The 21,206-nt window shown below is 39.1% G+C and overlaps 2 protein-coding genes across 8 annotated transcripts in view; one reads left to right on the forward strand and one right to left on the reverse strand.

Moving 5' to 3' along the window:
- Positions 1-2,269: 2,269 nt before the first annotated feature.
- Positions 2,270-15,720, reverse strand: ACTR6 (actin related protein 6). Of its 2 annotated transcripts, XM_044455574.1 has the most exons (12): positions 15,564-15,658; positions 13,967-14,012; positions 13,460-13,577; positions 12,652-12,720; positions 11,338-11,461; positions 10,862-10,997; positions 10,483-10,539; positions 9,514-9,612; positions 6,470-6,548; positions 5,042-5,213; positions 3,820-3,958; positions 2,270-3,020 (listed from the first exon to the last, which is right to left on the reverse strand). In XM_044455574.1, the coding sequence occupies exons 1-12, from the start codon at positions 15,595-15,597 to the stop codon at positions 2,891-2,893; spliced, it is 1,203 nt and encodes a 400-aa protein (XP_044311509.1). In that variant the 5' UTR covers positions 15,598-15,658; the 3' UTR covers positions 2,270-2,890. The 2 variants fall into 2 exon arrangements, with proteins under 2 accessions (XP_044311509.1, XP_044311510.1); XM_044455575.1 differs by lacking the exon at positions 13,967-14,012 and having other exon boundaries at positions 15,564-15,720.
- A 5,096-nt stretch (positions 15,721-20,816) lies between these two features.
- UHRF1BP1L (UHRF1 binding protein 1 like) overlaps positions 20,817-21,206 on the forward strand; it is a 49,365-nt gene continuing 48,975 nt past the window's right edge. For 2 of the 6 annotated variants that reach the window (XM_044454725.1, XM_044454726.1), the window contains exon 1: positions 20,818-21,136. In XM_044454725.1, coding sequence (XP_044310660.1) covers positions 21,093-21,136 — 44 coding nt within the window. In that variant the 5' untranslated portion in view covers positions 20,818-21,092. Of the gene's footprint in view, positions 21,137-21,206 lie in introns of all 6 variants that reach the window. The other 4 variants (XR_006417065.1, XM_044454724.1, XM_044454721.1 and 1 more) reach the window with 4 other exon arrangements.

Raw genomic sequence — 21,206 nt, forward strand, 5'->3', positions numbered from 1 at the left:
GCTGCGTTTGTGACAGGTGCCTTTGGAAAAGTAGCAGCTTGGTCTCAAAGGCTTTGATATGTGAATACAGTTGGCTTACCACTGCATTTTGCCCGAAGGCTCATGTTCAGCACGTTCAGATGCTGTGTTATGTCAACTAAAAATCCAAAATCAGCCAGCCAAACAGGATCAGATAGCTCTGGCATCGGTTGTCCCTTTTTGCCAAGAATTGTCCGATTTCCTCCCTAAGAGAGTAGAAGCGCTGCAGTGCAGACCCCCGACTGAGCCATCTTACCTCGTTGTGATACACAACATCTCCGTATTCAGCCTGGATGTCGAGTAGAAACTGTTGAAACTGGTGGTGGCACAGCGCTTTGGAGCGAATATAATAGCCTTCATCACCGGTTTCATAACATGATCATATTTCAGATGTTTGGCACAGAGAATTTGTTGGTAAATAATACAGTGGAGTTTTATAGCTTTGCCTCCTTCTTCACTGACTTTGTTACAGACTAGGGTTGATAATCCACTTTGCTCACCAGCCATGGCAGGTGCGCAATCTGTAATAATCCCAGTGACTTTATTCCACAGTAGTTTCATGTCATCTACGGTGGAACAAACAGAAACAAATAAACTGTTCCTCTTGTTTGGTCCTTAAGGCTCTGGAGGTCAAGTAGCTCTTCACTCACGTTCATGTCATTGTCCACTCCTCTCAAAAAAATCAATAACTGAGTGGTGTCAGATGCATCCGTGCTTTCGTCGCAGGCTAACGAAAAAAAGTCAAACACCACTTCTTTTGCCTCTGTCTCTTAATATCAGATGAAATGTCTTCAATTCTCCATACCACAGTGTAACGAGCCAGGCAAACATTGGCAAACTCTTGCTTCTTCTCAGGACAAATTTTCTCCACCATTTTCATCACGCAGTCTTTAATAAAGTCACCCTCAGTAAAAGGTTTGCAGTGCTTGGCAATCAGCGTTGCCACCTCGTAGCTCGCCTTTGTGGCATTTTCATTTGACTCATGGGCTCTTATGAAAAAGCGCTGCTGTGCCGTTAAAGCAGCTTCCAGTTCCTTCAATTTTTCGCCGCATTTGTTCCCAGTTAGCTTGTTGTAGTCAGCATGTTTCATCTGGTAGTGCCTCTTGATATTGAATTCCTTGAAAACAGCCACAGTCTCTTGGCAAATTAGGCGGACACAGTTGTTTCGTATTTCAGTGAAAAAATACTCCAATTTCCACTTGTTCTGGAAGCGGTGGCCCTCGCTGTCAACTTTCCTTTTTTTAGTTACAGTCGCCATTTCAGAAATGGGCACACAAGCCTTGTGTCATAAGGGTCACGCGGGAGAGTGCTGACTCAGGTCTACTGCCATCTTCTGGTGAAATATAACCACCAGCCTTGAAGGAGCAGGAGGCAGTAGGGGACAGCTGCGGGAACCGCTGTGTGGTGAAGGGAAAAACGCCGGCCAGCGGGGATGAGTGACAGGCTGAGCTGGCGGGGAGAAGAGGCTGCAGGCCGCCTGAAATTTGAAAATGGGCCGCAATTGGCCCCCAGGCCGGACTTTGGACAGGCCTGGGTTAAACCCAAGTGAGTTTTAATACAACTCAGGAAAAAAAGACTGCAGTGATGATGAGATCTTAAATCCTGGCATATGCATTCATCTGCATCTGCAATCATATGAGGCTGCCCGTAACTCTTCAAACTCAGTGGATTATTGTCATCCTATAGAGAGTGAAAGGAGCGCAGAAGTGAAAGTTGCTTTTGCACTTCATCTACTCTGTAGACGCTTAGCTGATTTTGGTCACATAATGCTACAATCCCTATGGCCGGTAAACACTGTCTGGCCAGCCACAGTTGTCTAAATCTTTTACAGGATGGGAGAATTGCAGAAGCTATCTTTGCCTCCATTCTCCTGCTCCCACTAAGATGCTTGTAATCCTGAGTTTGCAAGGTCATAGGCATTCCTAGTGGAATGTGTCCTAAGTGTTTTGTGGCAGAGAATGGGAAGAGACTAAGGTGCCACCAAAATACTGGGTCTACCTTCCCCACTCAAAAAACTTGGGTCTTCATGGTCATTCCCGTGATCTCAGAGTTGTACCTGGTGCATTTCTTTCCACACTGTCAAGAGGAAGAGGAGGTTTGGAATTCTAGATTCAATCTCAGAGTTCGTGAGACCAGAACTAAGCTAGAGTTTAGCAGTCATATGATTGCACCCTTATAGTGTGGTAAAATGCAGATCTTGAGATGTCGTATTAGGTCACATCATTCAACACAAGGAGATAACCCTGCTCTCTTTCTTAATCTACTCATACAGCTTTACTGTTTTTGTTGTTATCACATCACATTATAACACAGAGAGATTTTGATGAGATTCAAATCAGGCATAGAAAACTAAACTGTTTAAAAAGAACTGTTACAGTACTGTTTACTGGACTATGGTACCTATAGCTGCTCCCTTCCCCCCACCCCACATCAGAGCAAGCAGAAAATGCTCCTTTTTAAATCCCTCTTTAATATAGTATTATACCTGATTAGGATTAAACAGGATTTGAATGAATCAGTACCCAGTCTTTTTCAGTGATTATGTGCCTTTCTTACATCTATATTACCATCTCTCTAAATTCCAGAATAAAATGTCCAAATAAATGTTGGATTCACTATCAAATCTGTGATTTCAATTTGATACAGAATATTCTAACATTAATTTGAGACACTTTGATGTAATATTCTTTGTATTCAGGTTTTTTAAAATGAGATTTAAGCAGCCAGGAATGTAAAGGGGAAAAACCCAATAAATTATTTATATATAAAAAGTATATAAAGTTCAGTGTCTAGAACATGACTCCAGCTTAAGGAAACTAGCCAGTTAAATTATCAATATATACAGTAGATTGTTCCTATCCAAGTGATACATTTAAATATCAAATTTCTCTTCACATATGCTATGCCCATTTTCTTCATAGTCTTCTCTTGTTACCACCATATCTTCAAAATCATCATTTTCAGAAATCAGCTTTCCACCTTCCCAGGAATATGTGATAGGACTGAAAGTACATAAAATAATCTTATATAAAACTACAGTTGATTAAAGTATTTATAACATCAAATAAGAACAGATGGATTCCTACCCAAACTGCTGTTAGAAAATGAATAATCAAAATGCAGAGGAGAACAGTATTTGAAGAACTGAGATGTATCTATAAGTATCTTCAATTGGTACCAAATAAAGTTGCCAGGTTGCTGACAGGGGCCGGCCGTTATTCTCATATAACACTGGTCCTCTATCAGCTTTACTGGCTCCCAGTTGAAGTCCGAACCCAATTCAAGGTGCTGGTACTAACCTACAAAGCGCTAAACGGCTTGGGGCTTGGGACCAGGATACCTGAAGGAACGTCTCTTTCCTTACATGCCCTCACACCCCTTAAGATCGGCAGGGGAGGCCTTGCTCCGGGAACCCTCTGTGAAGGAGGTATGGAGGGAAACTACTCAGAGTAGGGCCTTCTCTGCAGTGGCACCCAGACTCTGGAATATGCTCCCCAGAGAGGTCTGCCTGGACCTGACTCTCTACTCTTTCTGGCACCAGGTAAAATTTTTTACTCATCATTTTAATAATTAAATTAATAATTTTAATAAGGAATTAATAACATTTTACAGTCACATTTTCTTTTTCTTCTTTTCCTTTATTTCCTTTTAATCCTGAACAATTGTTATTATTGAATATTTAATGATTATTGAATATTTTAATTGTATTTTATATGTTTATTTAATTGTTGTAAGCCATCCTGAGGCTATGCAAAGGATGGGATAGAAATGTTTTAAATAAATAAGTGAAAGATTACTTACTTCTCTGGCAGAACTACAGAAACATCATAATCTGTTGGAGTGAGGCATCGAACTTCAGAGTACACACGATCCCTGAAGCCAGGAAAGTGAGTGTTTCCCCCAGTCAAAACAATATTCTTGAAAAAGTGAGGCTGCATTTCTGTAGAGAAGGCCAGTAGACACAATGCAGTATTCTGCAATAACTTTTCATAATAAGATTTTTAGCTTTTTATAAGTTTTTAAATAAGAGGCAGAAAAATATTGATGTGTGGAAAAAGTGAAATGGCACATTACTGACTTTCAAAGCCTGCCAAGTCATTTGTCCAGGGCAGGTGGGAAGGGGTGTGTGTGTGGGGGGGGAGAGGGGGGGGAGGCTAGGCGCTTCTCTTCTTCTTCTAAGTTTCCCCACTAGAAGCAATAGGGAAGAATTACAACTTCAAACTGGTATCACTGACGCACGAGTCTGGTGCTTCTCAGAATGGCAAAGGGGCTTTGGGACTAAGGCTACACCTTTTGGGGAGTTGTCACTAGAAGGAGCTCCTCTGATGAGTCTATGCCCTGGATATTTTCTGGAGTCTTAGCAAGAGCCTGTCTAGCAGACATGCCCCAGGTACTAACGTAACTCTTTTCCATCCAATCAGAATCTCCACTGAATAACCAAGTGATGATAGTTAGGATTATGTTCTTATACTGGAATGCGAAGTACTTATAATGGAGGTAACATAATCCCCAGTCACATAGTGAAATATTATACCAAAATAAATGAAAGTCCACTGTAAGAGTGAGTGGTTAAAGTAATGCTATGGTTCCCATCCAATTTCTGATGCATTTAGAGTGCCTGAAATTAGCAGTATGGGTACCATACAGGTAGTGGGCACTTTAACAATAGTACTATGTCAAGAGATAATGGTGTTTTTCCTTATGATGCAAATATAATTCTATTTTAACTAGTTATTTACACAGGTTTTTAAAAAAATGGTTCTTATTAGATTTGTTATTCCATGTCCAAACTGGAGTTCTTGCATGTAAGGATCACTTCAGTTTAGAAAATAAAAATGTTATCATGGGTTATAAAAGTTTTTAATCTGCCACACACGTTTTACATCTGTGATGTTATATAAATAATGAGACCAGAAATATTAAAATATTGCAGAAAAAGCTTTGTTGCAAAACACAACAGCATAGTGCAACAAGTTCCTGTCTTAGGTTTTCGGGTACACCACATGGTTTTTAATAAAACTACCTTCTGGCAAATTCTGAATTGAATCAACAATGGCTTCAGGAATTCCCATTTCTTGAATGCCAATATCAGAAGGATGGAAGAGTATCTCTGGAACTGCAAATCGCTCATTTGTAAGACGAAGTATTTGTTCACCAGTTTTGTATTTTCCACTTAAGACCATTTCTTCTCTTGGCTAAATCAAACAGATTTGAATTAAAAAAAAAACATACAATTACTCCATCCTTTCTTCATTTGTGTATTGTTCAGTTGCTATGTTTATATGATCTTACCTACTGCACCATATTATTTCCCATACAGTAGGTGGGACCTAAGAAATAAAGTCTTTTCAGCATGACTAAAGGAACTTTTGGGCTTGTGTTTCTTCAGCAGCAGCCCACTATGCCAGAAGATAAGCCATTTTTGAAACTGATGACACTGGCAACAACACTTTCTAAGTAGCATGGTACTGTAAGCTGTAGTAGGGAATCTCTTGTTTAAAAAATCCTACTTGACACCTCCAAGTTCAGCCACTCATCTGTTAGCTCTGGCTAGATAGAGAGCAGGCAGCTGTTTCTGATGAATGAAGTGAGGGGATCTTGCCCATGACACAGGTGAACTTCTGGAACATCTTTCCAGTCCCCTCAATGTGTGGCTCCAAGAAAGGACCCATCAACACTTTCTCGTGCTGACACACCTCTCCAAGGGATGGGTGGCAGGAGTGATGAGTGGAAGGTCTTAGGAGTTAGCAATGATGGACCTTTCTGAGTCAGTGGGCCCTTGGCAGCTGCCCAGTCTTACAACCTCAGCCTGAAAACAGATACTGAAAATATAACATTTTTCTCTAGATTAATGAAATAGACAAGGTTATATTTTTTTGCTGGAGAGGGAGCATGCACTGTGCTAAGGCAGGCACAATATTTCAGAATAGTTTTTCCTTCCATTGGCATAAAAGAATTAACCTTCATGCCAGGGCTAGGATGCCTGTGGCTCTCCAGATGTTGCTGGATGCCAACCTGTGATTTTTGACCATGCTGACTGTGGGGTTGATAGGAACTGAGACACCCTCAGTGAAAATACTTTCTTACCACCATTGCTACCAGCTGCTATAGCACCTTCTCAAATGCTTTCACTTGGCTGACAAAGCCAGTGGCATCTACTACACCTCCACACCAGCACCACTGTCTGGGTAAGACAAAGAAGCAGAGGAACAAGCAGAATGCACTTGTGAAGAGGAAGAACAACTCTTGTCAGCAGGCAATTGCTGAAGTGTGGGCCTTCAACAAGTGTCCAATAATCACTATCCTTGATGCCAGCCCAGTATGTAAAAAAACTGGCACGTAACTTCTTTGCATTTGAAAAATGTGGAAAGTAAATAAAGATGGCGGAATTCAATTCCTCTCTTAATACCTTAAGCTAACACAAGTGATTATGATATTTTTACACAATTACCTTACAAAATCCTTTTTTGATTGTGCTGAAGTCTGGTAAAACATAGTCCAACATTACAGTATTTTCTTCCCCTTTCAATCTAGAACAGATTGTTGGAATTCAGAATGCATCATGAAGTTAATCTTTTCTCAAAACTTTCCAAAAATAGTAGATCCTGCTGCAACTACTATTCATTTCCTTAATAGGATCCAACTTTCTCAAATGGCCTTCGAAAATGAGGATTAGGCAATTGATAGTAAAGGAAAACATTGCACAGGATGACCCGTTCTTCATCAGTGTCATTCTCCTGACACATCCATCATAATTTACTTAGCAGTGTAGAATGTTCAGTGCATACAGGTACTGAAGCTTAGAGTCTGAGGATGCTTTGAAAAACTAAACAAGAACCATTGCAGATACTTCAGTAAGTGGTTGACCATAGAATGAAATGCCTGAAACTCAACTCAGGATTAGATGTCCTAACCAACATCTTTATGAGCACCAAAGTGAAAAAGCCCAAGCACTTATTCTGTGATTTAAATGTTAGATTACATCAGGGTAGTTTTGTTTTAAATCACTGGTCAGCAAGAGGATGTGGACAAGGTGGTTGGACAAGTCTGACCCACCACCTGTTTACTTGACCCTTGCTTTTCATGGCTGCTCATCAGGGCCAAGAACGGGATGTCCACCTGGGTCCAGGAAGTAGTTAATGCCTCTCTAAGGGAGGATCGAGACCCCACAACCTTGGAGGAGGAGGTGATCAGATCCATCCTGAAGAGAGCGAACCTGGACCCAGAGTTCACCACCAATTATAGACCGTTCATTCCATTCTTGGGTAAGGTGCCTGAATGGGTGGTGGCCAGGCAACGCCAAACTCTCTTGGAGGAAACTGATCAGGTGGACCCATTTCAGTATGGATTCAGACCTGTCTATGGGAATGAAACTGCCTTGGTCACCCTGTATGATGACCTGTGCAGGGAGAGGGACATGGGGTGTGTGTCTCTGTTTGTTCTCCTGGACCTTGCAGTGGCTTTTGATACCATCAACCATGGTATCCTTCTGAATAGGCTGGCTGAGTTGAGGGTCCGAGACAGTGTTTTGCAGTGGTTCCACTCCTACTTGGCAGGCTGATTTCAGAAGGTGGTGCTGGGGGATTATGGCTCTGCGCCATGACAGTTATGCCATGGAGTTCTGTAGGGTTCCATTTTATCCCCCATGCAGTTTAACATGTACATGAAACTGCTGGGAGAGGGCATTTGGTGGTTTGGGCTGAGGTGTCATCAGTACTCTGATGACACCCTGCTCTGCCTCTGTTTTAATCTGATCCAGGTGAGACAGTGGCTGTTCTTAGTGTCTGGCTGGAGTGATGGACTGGATGAGGACCAATAAATTGAGACTTAATCCAGATTAGATGGAGGACCTGTTGATAGATGGTTCAACTCCCCATGTAAGTGATCTTTGCCCTGTTCTGAATGGGGAAGCACTCCCCCTAAAGAACAATGTGTATAGTCTGGGAATGCTGCTCGACCCCGAGTTATCCTTGGAGTTCCAGGTGACTTCTGTTATGAGGAGCGCTTTCCTTCAGATTTGGCTGATCCATCAACTGCACTCTTACTTGGATAAGCAAGCCTAGCAATGGTGACACATGCTCTGGAGACCTCCCAGTTGGACTATTGTAACGCACTCTGTGTGGGTCTGCCCTTGAAGATGGTTCAGATACTTCAGTTGGTTCAGAACAGAGCAGCCAGGTTGCTAGCAGGGACTGGCAAATATACATACATAACGCCAATCCTGTACCATCTGCACTGGCTTCCAATTGAAGTACGGACCCAATTTAAGGTGCTAGTGATGACCTATAAATCCCTAAATGGCTTAGGACCTGGATATTTGAAAGAGCACCTCCTTCTATATATACCTGCCCAGACTCTAAGATTTGAAGCAGAAGGCCTTCTTCAGAAACCCTCTTTGAAGGAGATCAGAACAGTGGCTACTCAGAAAAGGTCCTTCTCTTTGGTGGTGGCCCAACTATGGAATGGGCTCTCCAGAGAGGTGTGCCTGGCACCAACGTTTTTCATATTGGCACCAGGCCAAAACCTTTTTATTTTCCCATTATTTTAAATTTTTGTAGTACAGTAAGATTGAGTTTATATATTATCTGGTTGCTGTATCTTATCTGTTTATTGTATTACTGCCCTGAGACATTGTGAAGACTGGGGTATACAAGCTTTAAAGAACTAAAATAAATAATAATGGTTTTCTACATAATTGGCACACATGCCTGCCTTACCCATAGGTAGAGGAACTTCATTAAAATATTCCCAAGCTGGGTCTCTTTCATAGACTGCTGCCATTCTACTCCAGGGAAAGAATACTATGATAAACCTCAGGCTATACACAAAAAGATCCAAAGGCTTGTGGAGTAGTCTGCTCAAAAGATTTAACTTTCAGTTTTATTGTTTGTCCCTCTTTTCTCAAACTTAGCTTCTTCTGCAGATCTATTCCATTCTCGACAATCTTCTATTCATTGTATTAGCACTTAAGAGGTACTGGGTAGATTCTACGTACATAGATTTGCAAAGGAACAATGGGATTAAGGTCTTTTTCTCAACTCTGTATGTTTATAACATTTTTGCTCTGAAGAAGAGGCATGTAATCTCTGAAGGCACAAATTCACAGTTTTGAGAACTGTAAAAGTAAGATAGAAAAATTGTCCAATACTCTCACACAAAACTCTGGAAAAGCATGGCATTATGAATGGATTAATGGAATTAATTTACCAAAAAATTTAAACATTGTGTGAATACACAGGCTCATGCTACATAATTAAAAATTAACTCTTATTTCATGACGAATAACCTTTGGACTAGAATGGAGCTTAATGGAAAACTATCTTTAGATATTTTTTCTCAAAGCAATCTAAATTTTTAAAAATGTGATTTTCAGGGCTAAGCTTAATGATATTTTATATTTCATGCATTTTTTTCAGGGCTAGGAGCTACATAATACATTCTGCAGGTTTTAAACAAAAAACATAAATTGTACATAGTATTATATAAGTAACATACTTTGCGATCTCCATGTCCTTAAAAAAGTCTTGTGAAACATAACATACATCTTCTTTCACCTGATTAATTACATGGGTCTCATCCATAACATGAAGTTGCCTGTAAAATACCCCCCGCCCCATTAGAAAATGTTAGGTTTAACTTTATCTCATTCTGTCAGTCTATAAAAATGTTAAATGAATATTTATTGTAACTTATATATTATAGTCTGCTACTAAATTATGGAAAAACCCATCTAAGCTTTTAATCCTCTACAAAGGTAAAATTAGAGCAAGAAATGCCTGAGGTTCAAGCTGGATTCTGAAAAGAGGCACTTGAAATCATACTGCAAATAATTATACATTCACTACTGGAGCACACCAAAGAATTTCAGAAGATGATAAGTTTGTGCTTTATAGAGTACAGCAAAACTTTTGACTGGGTGGATCATAAGAAGCTATAGATGGTCCTGAAAGAAATGGATGTAACTAAGCACTTGACTGTCCTGATGTGTAATCTGTATCATGGACAAGAAACTACTGTTAGGACAGAACATGGAAGAACAGAATGGTTTCCTATAGGCAAAGGTACCAGACAAGGGTGTGTTTTATCTTCCTCTCTTTTTAATTTATACGGAATATTTGGCTTGGCCCATCAGTATAAATATTCCTTGTTATCTTGAGCTGTCTGAAGCAGGAGAGTCCAGTAATGGTGTGTGCCAATTTGGCTTTCTGTAGCTGCAATCAATTTTCATCCTTCCTCTCAACTTGGAGCTGGAGAGGAAGCAGGAAGATTGTCACAAAACTGCATGGATGATCTCTACCCATTTCTCTACCTTTGTATCTGAAGAAGGCTGGTTGCAAGTCACACCAGTAGGTAGTGCCACACTTGCCATAGTGAGAATGACAAGTGGATTTATTGAAATGTTAAAATAATATCTTATGACAGCAAGATCTAGATAAAATTGTAATAACCTAATTAGTGTTTTACCTGTAAGAGATAATTTCCTTTAGATGATTGGTTAAGAGTTTGCCTCCAACATTAATCCTAGAATAAGAAAAAACATTGTAAATCTTCATAGTCCCCGGTTGTGGAATACAATCTCCAGAGAGGTTCACCTGGCACCGACACTTTATTCTTTTCAGCGCCTGGCCAAACCCTTTTTAATTTCCCAGTATTTTAAGGCTTAGATTGAGATTTTAGGTGGGTTTTTATCGTATAGAATGGATGCTGTGCTCCACTTTGTTCTATTGTAAGACAGTCCTGAGACCATTTGGTAGTGGATGGTATACAAAAGTTTCAAATATATACATAAATAATTTAAAAAAACATGTCAACCCATTTTTAAAATAAAAAACAAATGTTTTACCTTATAATTGCTTCTTTCTTCTTTTTACTTCTGCAGTAAGGCACAATGTGTGTAAAAGAATACCCACTGTCCACAATGATACAACACAGTTCTGATGGATTATCCCGGAAGTACCTATGGGCACTAAGAGCCCCAGCTGAAATGCAATACCATGCCATACTGTCAGTTAAGTTTAACACAAGAAGTGTCATACTAATTCCATGTTATTTATTTGGTTTATATCCCACCATTTTTCTTTAAAAGAACACAAAGTGGCTTACACCGTCCTCTTCCCCCTGCTCTTAGTCTTATCCCCATAACAGTCCTGTGATGAAGGTTGGGCTAAGACTATGACTAGTCCAAAGTTACCCCACTGGCTCCATGGCTAAGTAGGAACTAGAACCCAGCTCACCTGAGTCACAGTCCCAAAATGCTTTTTTTTTCAGTTGCAAAAACATAATTTTTCCAAAAATAAGTAATGGGGACATAACACTCACCATTTACTCTAAGAACTGCTTGGAACTGGTATTCTTCAAATAATATTTCATTCATAGATTCTTGTATTGAACTGAAGTTGAAATAAGGTTCTGTGATGATGATATTTGTATCAACAAAGTCCACCTGTATCAAAAATGATTTCATGTTTTTAAAACATTGTTTCCAAATCAAGCAATTATGTAAAATGAATTGCTGGCTATTAGTATAGCTAATAGAAGCCACTTATGTAGCACATTACAAAGAGTTCACATATATTATGTCAGTGATTTTTATAACATCCTTGTAAGATAGCCAAGACTGTTGCCCAATTGCAATAGATAAACTGAGTTCTGAGTAGTTTGTCTAAGGTTAAGTTAACATTTGAGGTTGAATCTAACTGTGTTGTCCTGCTGATGAAGCAGTTATGTCAGTAGAATGGAGAGGGAGGATTAGCCTTGTGCCTCTGCAGCTCCCCACATGTCATATTTTTAAGTGGCACAGAAGCTGCAGGGGAGAAAAGGGAGAAAGAATGTTATGAAGTTCTGTTAGCAGGATGTTTGATTTAAACCATGAACTGAAGACTCCCTCTTTATTCACAATGTACACTTATTATATCTTATTAACTCTCAATAGTGTCAGAATATATTGCTACCTGAAACACTGTATGTTTAATTAAACTTGTATAACCTACATGTTATTTATTTAGCATACTGCCCCGTTGCACAATATAATAATAGGAAAATACTTGCTGCCATGTGAAAATAGCTTTACTCCCAAGTTTGGTCAAATGGTCTGCAATTTCTTCTGCAAGCTACAATATCTGGCACATATACCAGGAGTAACATGTAGCCCATATAGCCATGTTCTGAAGTCAGCCACCCCCTCACATAGTAACCAGTGACCTTAATAGATCTGGGACAGGTATGCCAATTAAGATGCATTTATTACTGCTTACTTTGTTTCAAATACATTCAGGCTGACTTACAAAAAAAGTTTAAAAACCAACATTAATTAATGTAGACTTACTGATATGCATGGCAGCACATATTAGGAGACAGTGACCAAAAAAAAAAAAAAAACAGTGAGAAGTGTTGTGTCATGATACATGATGGGGCAAATCAGTTTTACTGAGAAAATACTCAACTCTAAGCAAAACAGATTCACCCCATTCCCAAGCATCCAGATCCTACAAATAAATGTGTAGTTTTATCTGCCGATATTTCATTCTAAGTAGTTAGAATGCCCATGCTGATCAAGTGCACATTTGCAGAAACTGACTCTGTATTCAAGTTCTTCTGACTCTGTATTCAAGATATAGAAAGTGTTTTAATTACCTGATACATTTCTTTTCCAAAAAGGTAGTCCCATACTTGTCTCTGAACATCCCAGTTTACTAAGTAGCCCTGATATTTAAGAGTAACAATATAAAGTTATTGGTTTGAATATCTGATATTTGTAGTTTCACACTATCCTTTAGTCTTTGTTTAATATGCTACCAACAGTAACAAAAATGGAATATCTTCAGTGTGTTTAAATCAATGAAATGGAACTGTTTCCTCCTGTCAAGTGAACAGGGTAGCCCAAATGGAAAAGTGCCATGTCACATAATACTTCAGAAATTCAGATAAAGGTTCAATACTATACATGTTTAAACAGAAAAAAAATCCTAAAGTATTATAATGATTTTTTTACAAAGTTCTGTGCATGCATTACAGCACTGGATTTGACACATGCCTTATTTGGATCCATGTAATTTGCTAAAAATAATTAAAGAACAACTTTCTTTAGTCTGTATTATGGAAACCTTTCAGTTTCTTTATGAAGATGTTTGAAGTCAAAATCTGTGCAGTTCTTAATTATTACTTGCATGAAATCCTATGCACGTCTACACAGTACTTAGTTCCACCAGGTTCAGGCATGTGTGTACAGGTTTGCAGATTACTAAGATGTAACTCAGTAAATAATAATTCCTGTTTGTTATAAAAGGTTCACTTTATAAAAGCAAGGTTTTTTTCTACCTTCTGATTTTATTTCATAACTTTTATTATATTTTGAAAACACTAGCATCTACTCAAACACAAAAATTACCTAATTTTAACCTACATTCTTTGTGTAAAGGCATATCCAATTAAAATAAGTTACCTTTTGGAAAGGGAGAATATAAAAAAGCCCTGATGGATCTTTAATTTCATCCAGTTGGTTAGCTGTAAATGTTTTCAAACGAGCAGTTTTTGAGCGAAACTGACAGTTGGGAATAACACTGTAGGAAGGAAAGAATAGCAGCATTCTGAATACATGTTTAAGAAGTTGCTATTGGAAGGAAAATATTAAGTTCTAAAAATAAATAATGCTGGAATTCTATGCATGCCTAGGCAGAAGCAAATCCCACTGCATTCAATGGGGCTCACTTTCTAGTAAATTGATATAGTATTGTTACTTAAAAGTCTTGCGGCAATTTAAAGATTAACACAATTATTTAGTGTCTTTGTGGACTATAGCAGATTTCACTGGATGCCAAAAGGAGTGTTACCATCCCATGAATCTGATAAATTGAGTTAATATTCTTAAAGTAATTCATTAGTCTTTATGGTACCACAAGACTCTTGTTCTTAAGGACTCTTAAATACTACTCTCCAGAAACCAGTTTACCTTTTTTTTAGTTGCAGCAGTACAGTGTTATGGTGGCAATCTATGCCTAGAAAATGGAGCAGAACTGTCCATCAGTACCCTATTTCTCATTTATATGAATAACAGTCATATAAAATTACAATTAATTATTTTAAAATGAAACTTGGATATTTTATTTTGGCCTTATGCGTAACATTTCTGAGTACTTCCCTTTTTGCAAAGCAAAAAGAATTATCAATATCAAAACAGTCTCAAGAATAATTGTTCTCAAGTTCAACGACATTATCAAAGGACTAAAAGCAATAGATGGCACACTAGGAGATGTCTACTTCCACAGTGTTAACCAAGTAACATAACCAAAGGTATGCCAAAACCAGCACTTTAAATTGCTTGCTACATCATTCAGAAAACAATTCCTGCCTTCATCTTTCATCATGGCTCAACTACTCCATGGTAGCACTAGCCTTGAGTTTCCTCTTCCATACTTTTCCTATAGGAAAAAATTATACAGTAGCCATATTGTAGCCCATCAACCAGAGAACAGAATTCACAGTAGATGAAGGAAAACAGACCAAGAACTTATCAAATGTTTGCCAAACACTAGAAGTACAACTAGTGTTCCTGTAGACTACAAACAACACTAAGTTAAGCCGTAGTTCTGGGCTTTGCAACAATCAGAACTGATCAATGGATCCTACAAGGCTGAAGATGTGCATATTTCCAGTTTACTATTTGCCATTTCCCCTTAACTTACAGTTCAATCCCTCAAATTTATAAGAAGGAAGTAAGGGTCACAGGATGTTCAGTGAGGGTTATTTATTCATGTTATTAGATTTTTATCCTACCCCATTAGTCATAAGGCTTCCTTTTATATAAGGATATGTGTGCGCCTTTATATAAGGGTAAGGAATTCCCAGGCTATCATACATAGGATTCCAGTCTTAAAAGTAGACAGGAACCTTGAATCAGGTTTTGAATTTTAAATATATGTAATAATGCAATTTATTTATTTATTTGGACAACTTGTATGCCACCCCATTCGCATAAGTCTCGGGGCGGCTTCCAATACATAAATAAATATATTTCTAAACAAAAAGCAATCTATGTGAAGTGCTCCAAATGCTTATTCTTGATGTCTGCACCCAAATAATATATTCAGATGTGCGCTGCTGTTGATATGAATTGCTGGTTGTAGAAGTGAATTGGGTTGAAAAATATATGATGTGGCTGAAATATTGAAATTTACATTTCTGTTCCGTGAAAAGGAAATAACTATCTTTCACTTCTTACTGGGGTGGGGAAATTGTACCCCAGATCTCTCAGAATCTTCCATATTCCTACACAAGGCTTCTCTAGTTAAACGTATTAAAGTTACATTCTTTCATTGGACTTTGTTTATAACGCACAACAATGATTTATGTTTTTCTGCAATAAACTAACCACTTCAACACTGAACAGCTAACTGTGCGGAGGCGTGCAGTTTCTGTGCATTTCTTATCATTTACTGATCCAGAACTACCATAGGTACCCCAGTTGCCTGTTCCAAAATAATCTATTAAGTTGCACCCAGACATCAAGTTCCCTCAACAGCTGATTCAGAGAGAAAGAGGTTTCCTACCTGACATTAGCATGACTATAGCCGATCTTGGCATTATACGCGCCGTTATCCAGCACGAGAGTGGCCATCTTTGTCCTCCTCCCCCTTGAACTTTCTACTCCGCCCAAACGCTAGGATGCAAGGAATCGCAGTATAAGTAGGAGGGCGGAGTCACCGCTTCTGTCGCTTTGCATGATGGGAGGTCGGCGGACTTTGCTGACAAAACAAAACATAGGAAGAAGACGGCGCCGTTCTTTTCTCGTGTCTGTTTTCCTCTCGTCAGCCAATGGCTCGGATGTAAACACAGCCGGCATAGCCCTTCCGGTTTCCATAGAGGTTTTTTTCCCCTCCCTACGCCGGGACGGAAGTGAAAACTTTTTGTTGAAATTAAAGGTAAAATTGGGGACTAGAGCGTCGCTCGCTCCAGAAGACAGCAGCAATTTGGCAGTTTTTGCTTTTTCGGAATCGGGCCCTCTTTTATGTGAAAATGTTTTTCGGAAGAGATTTCGGGTATTTAGAAGCACAACACAGCTCCGTGTAAGTCAACGGAGCAAAAGATGCCTGTGTTTAAATGAGCGATGGATTTTGGCCGGCAGGGAATCTAAGGGAGCAATTGAAGCAAACTATAGTTACTAGAAAATGTTTTGTTGGGCGGGAGGCTTTTTGGTTGGAAATTCAGTTCAGCCTCAGGTCTAGTCTGCAGCAACCCTGGACTGTATTGTAGTCCTACAGAATGGTGATCCTTCTACCCGAACTTGACCGTCATTCTGTAAGAAAAGTACACAAACACCGGACTACACTGTAGGTATGACCAACACACACACCTCCAGTAGGGGGATAATTTCTTCTTACTATACTTAGATGGATTAAATATTTCAGTCAGAATAACTGAGGTAAAGCAGAAATATTTCTTGTCTGCTGGTACTTTCTGCTTCAGGCAAATCATGGATAATTGATTTCGGATATTATGGATTATTTGATTTTTCCACTGGATATTATGGGTTTGTGTGTATGTGCCTATAAGGGCTTCTCATATTAGCATATCTTAGAAATCTATGCAATGTCCTACCTTGCTACTTTTATAGCTCTGTAAATGACAGAAAAAATTACGTTATCCACATGCTTTTACAAGCCACAAGGTAAAAGACCTTCATAAAGAGCAGAGATCCAGAGGCTTTTGCTCTACTGTTTTCAAAATACCTATGACGACTTTTGAGAGATCCCGGTTACAAGCTTGTATCCTTTCATGTAGAATACATTCTGCTGAATTAAATGGGACTGCTGAGTAGACATGTATCAGATTGTACTATGAGACACATGGGGACAACTTTCACAAAAGTTACAATAGATGTATATCTTCTGTAATCGTTCTCTCTCTCCTCTCTCCTTTTTCATCTTTGTAATGTGCAAGTACTTCCATGAAGATGTCTACCTGTGCCTCCTGCAATATAGGGATCATAATTTCACAGCCCCTCATGCCACGATCATCTGCAATATAGTAACAAAAAGACCAGACAATTTTCCTGTTACTGAAGAAAGTATTGGCAGAACGTTAAAAAAAATGCAAGTGTTCCCTCTTCCCCTGCCACACAATATGGTCTGAGCTTGAAAGAAAATGAATTCTTTCATTAAGCTGTGGCCTATGCAGTTGCCAGACCTGCAAAGTTAAGGTCCTCCAAGTGCCTGAATTTTACTGTTCTAATAGGAAAAACATGAAGTAATAACTGTCTAGCAAATTCTATTCTTGTGCCTCTGATCAGGACATGCTGTAGCAATGCCTTATCAGCACAGATTTATAAAAGGGCTTTCATATGCCTATATTATGTGGATGCAGTTCAGGTTCTGTCTACCTCACTTTAAATACATTGTCTTTTCATCAAGTTTAGTCTGCAGTTAATAAATCTTCAAGTGCAGAGCAGTGCTGTACTGGGTTCGTTGTTTTTGGGATATCTGCAGCTCTTGCTGCAAATGCAGTCTCTCCAGGTTATGCTTTGTTACCCAGTGCTAGAATCCCTTAGTTTTTCAAGATTTAACTCATATTTCCCTGAAGCTAAACGAGAATGAAGCCTAGCTCCTTTATATTTTTCCTGCTTGAGAGCTTATTTAAACCTTGTAGCAGTGTCAAAGTCATGTGCTTGTGTTGCAACTTCTGTTGTTTCATGCTGCAGTATATGTTCTATGATGGAATATCAGAGCACTGGAATTACTTAATGCATATGAGGACAGAATGGGATGCTTAAAATAAAAATAAAATAAAAAGCAACTGATGCATTGGAAGTGTTTTCACAGCTGAAATATGAGGAATTTATGTGTATACCCAAATGTATTTGGTACAGATAAGTCTTGAAAGACTAGCATTACTGTAACATAGACTTTTGTGGACTGCAGCTTTCCCATCAGCTAGGTAAATAGGTAAATAAGAAAGTAAAAACATAGGACCAAATAGACATGAAATACATGTACACATATGACTATTCAGTGTAAAGTTAAATCTATCCAAGATATTTACAATTATCATTAAACATCAGTTATAGGTAATAATACAATCTTTCTAGCTTTTGGTAGTAGGAGAGGAAAATGTTATCTTGATTGAGACCTAAGTAATACAATCCAATTTACTAATAGATTTTAGTTCTGAAATGTCTTTTTGAATTTCTTTTGTTGGTGAATGGTGATCAACAGCAGAGGGACTTGGGGAAGGTGAAGTGTTCTGCCACTAGCATTGCTGGTCCAAAATATTTTGGTGTCAAATAGTGTCTGCACATATGCTTGAAGTATCAGGTGTGAAGTGCCTAGCCAACAAAACCAAACACCTTAAAAAGGTGTGAGTAAAAATAAATGAATAAATATATCTTCATCTAACACCAAAAAGCCATCAGGGTTGGTGTCAGATGAGCCTTCCTGAAGAGAAAATTCCATTATTGGGATAATGGAGAGAGAGTTCTAAACCCTATGCTTGCTATTCATCTGCCTCAGCTTACATTGGCAGGAGCACTGAGCAAAAAGCCTCAGAGGAGTATCTTAGCCCTTGACAATGTGAGATCCTAAACATTTAGCACTTGATTGTACAGACATGGAGACAGAGCTGCTGACTGGGTTTGCTGTAGAACCTGGTCTAAAATAGCTATTTTAGATTAGATCAGCACTAAGACTGAAAGCTAATGTGAAAGATGTATAACTGTGCTATTTATATTTTATGATATTGGGGAAATTTCTTCATAATTATGGATTCAACAGTTAAGTTACATTCTACCACATGGTTGCACCCTTACTGTGTTTACTTCTACTAGTAAGAAATTTGTTTCAGCTTTTATCTTGGGTTTTTAAATATGGATCTAAATTCTAAAATAATTTCTTGAAAATCTTAAATGCAAATTAGGTAAATATTGTATGCAGCAATTTCTCTGAATTTTGGCATTCAACTTTTTAATCTCTAGGAAATGTCAGATATCTTTGCATAAACTAAGAATGGAACATAAGGCTCTCTGAGGGTAAACCAATCCTGCTGATATGCTCAGTGTTTGTATCTTAATGACAACAACACTAATCCTTCCGTAAATAGGATACACGTTCTATAATTCCTGAAGGTTAGCTCAAATTGAACTGTTTACAATCAGCAGTTCTTTTTTCAGTTCACATGTTTCCAGTTTAGAATACTATAAAATTCACATGGTTTGATATGACTCTCAAAAAGCAAAATATATTACTTTAAAGTTTAAAGCTTTTAAAAAGCAAACAAACAAAAAGCACCACTCAGACATAAACATGCTGGGGAAAGTCGACTGCAGAAGCAAAAAAGGAAGACCAAGTAAGAGATGGATCGACTCCATAAAGGAAGCCACCCTTTTGAATTTAGAACAGCTGGCCAGGGCTGTCATGAATAGGATATTCTGGATGGTGTTCATTCATAGGGTTAACGTAAATCAGAGACAACTTGATGGCTCATAAAAACAGACATAATCTTATTAAAGTTACTGTCTGGGATCCAAACACTGTACATGCCAAGTGATATTTGTCATTGCATATCTCTAAGATCAGGTCTCATATGGTCAACTGCTTTTTGAAAAAGAGGTTTTTTCAAAATGCATATTTTGATATGTCAAAATGGTTTGCTGTTTAAAGGAGGACTATTTTAAAAATCCCACTGGACATGCCTAAACCTTAAGAGGGCACAAAGTATTTACGTAGATCTTGGCCATTGTTAAAAAGTTAATTGAAAAGCCTTAACAGATTTAAACTTAAGTTCAACCACCATATTTAAGCAATGATAGAAAGGGATTGTAAATGGCTTTAAGAATGTGTTCTGCTTAGATACACAAATTATTTTATCTCAAGGCTTTTAGAGTTTGCTGGAATACAGCCCTTGTTGTGTGTGTTTATTTAGAAGTCTGAATTCAATTTAAAACATTCACAAGCAATTGTGAACAGGACAAATTGGTACTACCTGACTCTTCCAGCTGTGCTTGAACAGCTGCAAACAGTATAATATAAAAAAAACACACTTTCTCTCATGCATCCTCTTTTTGCAGGGATACTGACCTAAAGTGTCACCTCAATACTCCATGCATACCCCGGTGGCTGAAGATCAGTATTTTGTTGTGCCTTATTCACAGAATTTGAGGAGAGGAGAGAGGGAGCGTGTTTCTTAATGTCAGTGTGAACCTTCCTGTCTCTTTCACCTTTTCATTTTTTTTTACGACAACATTGAGTTAAGGATGTCAGTACAGAATAAACGCCTTTTGTTTTGTACTAAGGGCTGTTAATCTGAAAGTCTCCTTGGTGGCTCTCAGGTTCTTGTCAGTCTGCCTTTGGAATGTAAAGCGTTGCTTTTCGATTAACAAAAATATCTGTAGTCCTGTATACCTCAAGTATGTACAAACAACTACCCTATTTTTGGGAAATCTAATTTCCCCCCTAAATTGGTAGGCATGCAAACACCCAACTTTGCTATTAGAGGGAAATTATGATGTGCAGAATAGCTAATACAAGCTCCTTAAATAGTTGATAAGTAGAAGTATACTAGCCTAGGGGCTGGGCTTCTGTGGATCAGAGGGCGAGGCTTCCAGGATGAGCGATTCCCGGCACTTCTCTCTTTGGGGGGAAATTTACCATCCGGTATAAAGGCTGCAATTCTGTAATCGCTTATGTACAGAGCAAGTGCCACCGAACTCAAGCTTACTTCCAGTCAATATATATTAGGATTGCACTGCACCTAGTGTTCCTGCAGTCCTTCATCAGAGGAAAAGGGCGACATCGCCTGCATGCAGCAATCCCAGGGCAGCACTAGGGATGGGGTTCCCGTCGAGCTGCTGCCGGAGACACACAGCACGGGCGGGCGATGCTGCTCTTGCCTGGTGCCGCCCTTCTCCCCGCCCAGCCGAGCGCAAACCTGTCAGATGGCTCTACTGCAATCAAGATGGCGGCGGGGCCGGAGAGCGGGTAGGCGGAGGCGGCGGCTCCATTCCCCAGTCCCGACGGGGGGATGAGACCTGCGCCCAGTCTCTTCTGCTTTCCTTGAGGCGCTAAGGAGCAAACTGCGACCCGTCGGTCATGGCGGGCATTATCAAAAAGCAGATTCTGAAGCACCTTTCCAGGTCAGTGAAGTGGGCGGCGGAGCGCCTTGCCGGGAGGGAAGAAAGGAAGGAGCATGGAGGTTTCTCCGGG

This window comes from Varanus komodoensis, unplaced genomic scaffold (genome assembly GCF_004798865.1).
Source record: "Varanus komodoensis strain SLA01 unplaced genomic scaffold, ASM479886v1 scaffold8, whole genome shotgun sequence".
NCBI lineage: Eukaryota > Metazoa > Chordata > Lepidosauria > Squamata > Varanidae > Varanus > Varanus komodoensis.

Excerpts from the sequence above, each read along its gene's own strand:
- ACTR6 (XM_044455574.1), bottom strand. The coding sequence starts at position 15,597 with ATGCCAAGATCGGCTATAGTCATGCTAATGTCAG. Across the intron at positions 13,578-13,966 it reads CTGCTGCAACTAAAAAAAAG|TGTTATTCCCAACTGTCAGT; the intron begins GTAAACTGGTTT and ends TCCTTCCTACAG. Across the intron at positions 12,721-13,459 it reads ATATTCTCCCTTTCCAAAAG|GGCTACTTAGTAAACTGGGA; the intron begins GTAACTTATTTT and ends CTTAAATATCAG.